General features: G+C 35.0%; 1 protein-coding gene across 27 annotated transcripts; it reads right to left on the reverse strand.

The window, feature by feature from the left end:
- Positions 1-1,811: 1,811 nt before the first annotated feature.
- On the reverse strand, positions 1,812-8,005 carry LOC107639384 (abietadienol/abietadienal oxidase). Of its 27 annotated transcripts, none has more exons than XR_015881066.1 (10): positions 7,683-8,005; positions 7,303-7,397; positions 6,727-6,753; positions 6,383-6,518; positions 5,685-5,763; positions 5,442-5,518; positions 5,193-5,320; positions 4,216-4,682; positions 3,668-3,811; positions 1,812-2,818 (listed from the first exon to the last, which is right to left on the reverse strand). XR_015881066.1 is itself a non-coding variant. In XM_088485164.1 (8 exons), the coding sequence occupies exons 4-8, from the start codon at positions 6,404-6,406 to the stop codon at positions 4,559-4,561; spliced, it is 429 nt and encodes a 142-aa protein (XP_088341290.1). In that variant the 5' UTR covers positions 6,407-6,518; positions 6,727-6,753; positions 7,303-7,397; positions 7,683-8,005; the 3' UTR covers positions 1,812-4,558. The 27 variants fall into 27 exon arrangements, 10 of the variants coding, with proteins under 10 accessions (XP_088341290.1, XP_088341282.1, XP_088341285.1 ...); XR_015881061.1 differs by having other exon boundaries at positions 5,442-5,533; XR_015881070.1 differs by having other exon boundaries at positions 5,442-5,515; positions 6,693-6,753.
- Positions 8,006-8,719: the final 714 nt, after the last annotated feature.

The following is an 8,719-nucleotide window of genomic DNA, read 5'->3' on the forward strand; positions in this document are numbered from 1 at the left end:
GGGTTAGTCGAAAAATAAAGAAAAAGTGTTTGATCTAGATCACCACTTCACTTAATCATTGTCAATCTAATCAATCCCCGGCAACGGCGCCAAAAACTTGATGAGTATTTTGTTGAAAAATAAATTTGCTCCAAAACACACAAATCTAACCGGCAAGTGTACCGGGTCGTATCAAGTAATAAAAACTCACGGAAGTGAGGTCGATCCCACAGGGATTGAAGGATTGAGCAATTTTAGCATAGTGGTTAATTTAGTCAAGCGAATCAAGATTTGGTTGAGTGATTTGTGATTTGCAGAACTTAAATTGCATGGAATTAAAGAGAGCAGGAAATTAAATTGCTGAATCTTAAAGAACAAGAAATTAAATGGCAGAAACTTAGAGTGCAAGAAATGTAAATTGCGGAATCTTAAAGTGCAAGAAATGTAAATAGCTCGAAATGTAAAGGGGATTAGGAGTTGGATTTGCAGAAATTAAACAAAGAAAAGTAACTTGCATCAAACAAAAGAGTAAAAGAAGGTTTAGGTTGAATCGGATCTTGAAGCAGTAAAGTAAATGAACATTAAAAGCAAGAAACAAAATGTAAATTAGGAATTCAGATCTCAGGACCCAGAGACTAGAAAGCCAAGTCTAGATCTCAATGCCTTCCTAGATCCAACAAGAACAATTGCAAGGAAATTGTAAATTGCAAAGAAAGTGGATGAAGAGCAATTAACAGAAATTGAAATTCAATCAAGCAGTAAATAAAGCAGTGAGATCCAAGGTTGAGATTGAAACAGAATTTCTTCAATTCTCCAACCCAAAATCCAAGACAATTGTAATTGAAATTGAAAGCAATAAAACTGAGAGGAAGAGAAGTGAATTCTCCTTCCCCAAGACAAAGAAATTAAAGATCACTCAATATCCAAAGCTCTCCGAAAACTATTATGAAAATTCCAAAAGAAAGCTCCCCGAAGAACTTGAATTCTATCCTATTTATACACTTTCTTCAAATGATCTTCAAGCCTTGAGTTGGGCCTTTGCTCTTGGTGAAATTGGGTTGAAAGAGGCCTTGGTTGATTGCTCTTGAAGTTTGGAGAAGAACCAAAGTGAACCAATTGAACCGGGTTGGAGTTTTGCAAAAGTTGGACCAAAAGTTTGAGCAAAAGTTAGGGGCTAACTTTTGGTCTAACTTTTCATATCAGCCCACAAAATTTGCTGCTACTCACGTTGGTGCCAAAGTTAGGGGTCTAACTTTGGCCCCAGCGTTAGCTTCACCTTGTGCACTTGTGGCGCCAACGTTAGCCACCAAGTTAGGGGGCTAACGTTGGCGCAAACTTTTGCTCCTCCTTGTGATTTTCATGTGCCAACGTTAGCCACCAAGTTAGGGGGCTAACGTTGGCGCAAAATTTTGGTGCCCAGGGAGGTTTTCTTCATGCCAACGTTAGCCTCAAAGTTAGGGGGCTAACGTTGGCGCAAACTTTTGGTGCCCAGGGGTGAATTTCATGTGCCAACGTTAGCCTCAAAGTTAGGGGGCTAACGTTGGCGCAAACTTTTGGTACCCAGGGAGTGATTTTCAAGTTCCAACATTAGCCTCCAAGTTAGGGGGCTAACGTTGGGGCTAACTTTTCAACCAAAAGTTTGTGCAAAAGTTTGATGCTAACTTTAGGTCCAGCTTTTTGCTTCCTGGTTCAATTTCACTTATTCCATTGTCCTCTCTTCACTCCTAGCCATTCCGTCTTGCTTCAACCTTTCTCCAAGCTTTCTTCACCTATCATTAATCAACTAAAGACATCAAAGCTATGCTCATAATCATGAGATATCCATTCTATCATAATATTCAACAATTATAGCATAAAACCTCATGAAATGGCATGAATTCATACATGGTTGATTCAATCAAGGGAAACATGAAAATCTACTCAATTAGCTTGCTTATAGTTCAAGAAAGTGCATAATTCTAATGAAAACAAAAGAAAAAGACTAGTTAAAATAGGCTAAAATGACTTGTCATCACGCGTGCGCATGGCCTTCAGTTCAGCAAATCCTCATTTCTTAATGAATTCTCCATTTTTGCATGCTTTTTCTTCATTCTGTCAACCCAATCTTTGCCTTCTAATCCTGAAATCACTTAACAAACATATCAAGGCACCAAATGAAATTAAAGTGAATTAAAATTAGCAATTTTAAGGCCTAAAAAGCATGTTTTTACTCTTAAGCACAAATTAGGAGCAATTCACAAAACCATGCTATTTCATTGAATAAATGTGAGAAAAGATGATAGAAACCCCTAAATTCAACACAAGATAAACCACAAAATTGGGGTTTATCAAGTGGCAGTGGCATAACCAACTGCACCGTGAGGCTGAACCTGGGAGACATTGTCACACTGTTTAACAAGACTAAAGCATTTACAATCTAAGATACAACATTAAGATATATGGTAGTAGTTTTAAGGAAAGTTACTACTTATCACACTATGCAATTTATTCAATAAAGCTACTTCTATGGGAATATTATTTTCTATTGCCAGGCGATTACATTTAGTGATAGAAAAAGAAAGGGTCTATGATGGAGCAAAATGGACTCTGCTTAGAGAAAAATAGCTTTACGAATGTATCTCTCAAACATTGTGGAGAACTTGAGATAATAGGCATACGCAAAATAAAAGCTTTCCGTTTTCTATCCACTTCCTTCATCATCTTGCTCAGAAGAGGGGAGAAAAAGTTCTTGATAATTTATGAGAATAAGAGAAGGCGAAGTTGAGTAAACCTCGTTGGTTACTCCAAACAAAAATAGCAGAAGCGGCTATAGAGAAGGCAGCATCCGAACATCAGATACCTAGTACCAAGTGGAACCATTACGAAATTGTGTGCAAAAACCACAAAAACATAAGCATAATAGCTACGACATAATATCAACATCACACCTAATCTAGAAGCTATAACAAAGCATTGGATTCTTAAGCAGCGCTCACACCAAATGGAATGCTTATATTACTTTGAGGAGTTATCAAAGTGTGGGTATCTATTTCAGAGACTAATGAAAAATGCTGGGAAAATGGAACAGGAATATGAGATTAATGAAGGTAGAGAGGACCATGTCGAGGAGCATTGGCATAAATTAACAAACATGTAAATGCAATAGTTAAGCCGTGGAGCATTGGAATAAATGAACAAATAGAAAATATTATAAGTTAAACAAAACACATTAGAAGCAAATTCCAAAACCAATGTAAAAAAATCAAAGGTGAAAGTGGCCTCAGTCTCCAAACAATAATTGCTCACATTATCAAAAACAAGATATACATAAACAAAGATTGACATATTGTAAACTGAAGCACTAAATTACCAAACAAGGTGCTAGAAAATGAATCGTTAGTCTTTACAATTGAGATCTTATAATGTACTTAGGCAGATTTTCTTGCATGCGTTAATATATTTACATAGGATGGAATAACGGCAAAAGAAAAAAAAGTGAAAAAAAAAAAAGAAAAAGAAAAGAAAAGCATCAACAGCAACAGATTAAAAAAGGCATAAATTATGATCTACAAATTTACTCAGAGCTCACATCATCATCATCATTCATTCTTTGTACATAAACTTTGACACAAAAAAAAAAAAAACGATCTAGAGTGCAAATTAGAAGGCACAAGGCAAATCAGAAGGCACAAGGATAATTTTGACTAACCAAAAATGCAGTCTCATTATATGACCTTAGAACAGTAACCACAGCCAAATCAATGATCATCAACAACTCTAGGAGCCTCCAATTTTCCAGATTCAAGCCAAATTAAACGCAGAATTTTTACTACTCAGCAACAATTCAGCAAAGCTAGCAGCAGAAAATTCAATAATCACATATCTCCAATTTTAGAATTTAGATTTAGAATATAAAATTGCAGAATTAGAGTCAACATACAATATCCAAAGCTTCAGAATCAGCAAGGAATCCAAAACTTACAGAAGAAGTTCACATCAAAGGAGAAGAAAGAGACTCATCAGATTTCAATTTTACATTTTAACCTCAACAACAAACAAAATCAATAGAGCTGGCAGATCGAGCAATAATTCAGCATTCATCTTTGTCTATTTATGCAGAAAATGAAGAAGAAGCAACAGATTTGGCTGAAGAAGAAGAATTAGCTTTCAATTTTGAATTTCAACTAGTAAAATCAAGAGCAATTTCAGTTCAAGTAGGATTCCAGAATTCAAATCCAAAACTACAATCAAAATTACCTCTCGTTCTAGAACACACAAGAGAAGAACACCTGGATCTACATTCGGCACATTTGGAGGAAACGGCTTGGGCCGAGGAGGAAGTTTCCATCCAGGGCGGCAGAGTAGCAGTGGAGGGGTTGAATCGCCCATCGCCAAAGCCACATTACTCATTTACAAAGGCTGCGGTTGGCCAGGCGACAGCCAGCGGCACCGTCGCAAAGTTGGAGGGAGATGACACCATGCATGAAAGAAGCGGCTGGGCCCAGAGCGGTGAGAATGACGACGACGCAACTACCTCCGTGACCACCAGAGGTAGAGATCTTCCATGAAGGATGAGTGTAATGATTCCTAAACCGGTGGATTAGGATAACCAGCAAATGGCCGTTGCTGAGGTGAATGATGAGATTGGGCGACGCGAGCGGCGGCGGCAGCGGTGAAAGAAGCTCGTGCGATAGAGAGAGCATGGACGGAGAGAGGAAGAAGATCTTCACTTGTGTGGAGTGTGAATGGAGATCAAGAGGGTAGGGTCTGAGTTAGGGTTAACTCAGTATTTTCGATGGAATATTTTAAATTACAAACAGATTTTCTGTCGGTAATAATTTAATAAAACGCAGCATTTTTCTCCATTTAATTACAGACGGATTTTTCGTCGGTAACCATTTACCACAAAAATAAATTATTTTTTTGACAGAATTATTGACGGATTCTCTTTTCCATCTGTAGTTTATGCTAATTCATTTTTTTTGGTTTCCGACAAAAAATCCCTCGCAAATTCTGTTTTTGTGAGATAAAATCTGTCGAAAATATCCATCTATAATAACTAGTTTTCTAAGAAACAGAACATGACAAAGTACATAATGAAGAACTAAGTACATAATGAAGAAAAATTAATGAAATTCATTTGCGATATCTGATTAGTTTTAGTTGCATAAAATTTTACACCAATTTGATAGCAGAATTCATGTAACTAACTATGCACTAGAGGGTGGCATTACCTGTATGTAGTTTCAAAGTAATAAAAAAAAAGCGCAATATAAAAGCGAGCAAGCTCGGCTCCAGGACAGAATCTTGCACCTCCTCCAAAGGGTGCATAGAATGGACTAGTTCTCCTGTTTCTCTTCTCCTTCATTATTTTAAGCAGATATAGTAATTAGGACCTAGGAATGGAGTAAATTGAAAAGAATGTCTTATGATGTCATTATGAATGTTTTTTGAAGTATATATGAACCAATGATAGGACTAACCTCATTTTCAGGTTCCATCCATCGCCAAGGATTGAAGTTTAGAGCTCCATTATACACATTCTCATCTAAATAGACTGCTAAAAGAAATGGAACTACAAAGCATCGTTTAGAATAACAAAATCTACTCAAATATGTAAATAACATAGTATACTACATGCTTATCATATAATAATATTATAGTCTCTTTTGAGCATGATAATTAGCAAGAAAAATTGTTTACTTTATATGTATGTATATATATACCTTGGTATTTAATGTCTTCTTTTGCTTCTTTCATCAGCCAAATTGCAATTCCCCCAGGTCTAAGTGTTTCATCAATAACCTGTTTGTGAAGACAATCATAAAACCTTAGTAGTGTAATGTCTAAAGGGGCAGAACTGGAAGAGTTATAAATATTTAAAAAGGAGTCACAGTGGAATATGGTCTATAATAAAGTGAAATGATATCATGTTAAATATTTGGATGTTCATGAGAAAATGGAAACTATCAGTCCCCGGATACCTAAAATAACAATTCTAAGATAAATAAACTTAAAATCAGCATCATCTCACAGTTGAAACTTAAACTCCATATAAGAGTTAAGAAAAGAATATATTCCAAAAATATTGATTTTAACAACAGCAAAAGCATATATGATCAAGTTAACATTCCTAGTAAATAGATTTTCCAATGAAACAATACAAATCAAAGAGTTTTATACATGCTCAAGGTATCCGTAGCTCAAATTTATAGAAACTTAACAGTAATTTTAAGTGCAACAATTACAATATGAGGCAGCACAAACAATAGTAGATGGAATCATGAGAAAGGGCACCAACATGGCAACCTCAGGTGCTGCACAGGCTAGATAAGGATCTTCATTTGACTAATAAATGACAATCCTATTTAAATAATGAGATCACAAAGGAAAACAAACTGAAAATAAAATAGTTCCAAATCACCTGACAGAAAGAACAATTAGACATACAGAGAATCAAGCATATATAGGAAGTTCTTTGGGTAAAAAAGTTGATTGGATGGAAGCAAAGGTGGTCGTCCTGCCATTTTGAGATAAATTGTTGGAGCAATTGTTGTTATCTGCATTGAGAAAGAGAAAATGATAGATAAATTCCAAATAATAAGTACAAAATTACATGAATGCTACACAAGAACTTTGGAGGAAACAAACTTAGCCAGGATAGATAGCATTCAAAATAAATCAATGACTAATTCAGCACACATAAGTAAAAGCTATAAACCACAAATACTGACAAAAAAATAGAGAGAATGGAGTGAGCAAACTGACTTGCTTTGAGTTGTAAACATCAAGACCCTGCATTGAAGTATAATAAAGGGTTTTAAAAGAAATGATTAGAGCTAGATGAAAAAATGTTGGATCTATATGTAAATACTGTTGGATCTATATAGATCTATATGGATCAATATGTAAACCAAAAGATACTTATAGAATGACTAATGAGACAGAGTTTAGAGACTATAGTAAGTAGATTAAAATCAAGATCAAAAGTAATTCATCAAAAGTAAGTAAACTTATATAAACATAAGAATACAAAAGAAGTGAATATCCATCGCTACCGTGATTGCAAAATTAAAATTGGAATGTTCATTAACTTCTAGTTACATATAGATAACACGAAACATTGAAACAAATCTACATTTTAAATAATACTTTCCACAGCTTTCTACTTGCGGTTACCCCACTCAATAACTCATCCAGAAAGAGTCATACAGTCCATGATATTCTTCCAAAATCGCAAAATTCAAATCTGACTTGGCAAAGTAATTCAGAATTCATATGGTTGAAAAGCGAATTCAACGAAAAAACATCAATCAAGCACAATGAAAGAAGAAAAAAGGATACTTTCAATGCATTGCTGGGTGCTATTAAGCTTGGACAGCTTGTCATCGAATATCTGCTCGCTGAAGACGCTATTCATGGCTCCCTTACCAACCAACCTGCTGTACAAAAAAGAAAAATGGCATTAAATGAAACCCTAGAAAATTAACAACCACAGAATGATAATAAGTGAAAAAGCCTTCGGTCGAAAGCAATGGCTTACCACAAAGTGTTCAACCTAAAAACCATGAAATTTAGGTAAAAAAAAGCTTAATTGCAGAAAAAAATTCATCAAAATCAGAGTAAACCCGCAGATTCATGAAGCACAAAAGCAAAGTATGATAAACAGAATTGAGCCCTAAGGTTTATCACAAAAAACAGAATCATAAAATCAGGATATATACCTGAAATTCCAGATGGTTACAAGAAGAATTGAGAGAGCGAGTTGAGATCAGATGGAAGAGGTGACAAAGGGAGCAGATGCAATGAGAGCGGCGGTAGAGAGAGTTCTGTGACGATGGGAGTAGACGCAACGAGAGCGACGGCGGAGGGAGCTCGTGCGACGCAAGGGATGACAGAGAGATACGCAAGCGGCGGCGGCAACGGCAGCGGCAGAAGAAGCTCGTGCGACAGAGAGAAGAAGCAGCTCGTACCATGGAGAGAGGAAGAATATTTTCCGATGGAGATGAAGCAGCTCGTGTGTGTGGAGTGTGAATGGAGGTCGAGAGAGAGGGGGTAATTTAGGTTTAAATGAATATTTTTTGACAGAATATTTTAAATTAAATTACAGACAGATTTTTTATCTGTAATAATTTAATAAAATATAACGATTTTGTTTATTTAAATACAGACGGATTTTTCGTTAGTAATTATTTTCCACAAAAAAATTAATTTTTTTGATAGAATTATCGATAGATTCTCTTTTCTGTCTGTAATTTATGCTAATTCATTTTTTTGTTTCCAACAAAAATTTCTTCACAAAATATGTTTGTATTTTCGTGGAATAAAATCTATCGAAAATATTCATCTGTAATAAGTAGTTTTTTAATAGTGTCTTAATCGATTTAATGGACAGTTTGATCCAATTTTTAAAGTCATACTTAGGACACATATTAAAAAAGTCCTTATTAATAATAATCGTTATTATTGAATTAATGGGCACATTAATCCACACACATAAGATTCATGAGGATATTAAATAAGTTGGTCTCTTAACTAATGATTTTTGATTAAGTATTAGAAAGAGTAGAAATATTTTATAATTTTTTAATTTATGAAGGAAAGTTAATTTTTAGAAAAGTTTAGTTGAACCTTTTTCTTGTGTCCTTTTTTTAATGAATTTTCCTTATCTCTTTTTATATGAAACTTATTTTCCACGACATTAATAACAACTGTAAGATAAAAAAATTAACCACCATTTAATCATCATATAGTAATACAT

The sequence above is a fragment of the Arachis ipaensis genome, chromosome B4 (assembly GCF_059453495.1).
Source record: "Arachis ipaensis isolate K30076 ecotype BB chromosome B4, ASM5945349v1, whole genome shotgun sequence".
Classification (NCBI taxonomy): Eukaryota; Viridiplantae; Streptophyta; class Magnoliopsida; order Fabales; family Fabaceae; genus Arachis; species Arachis ipaensis.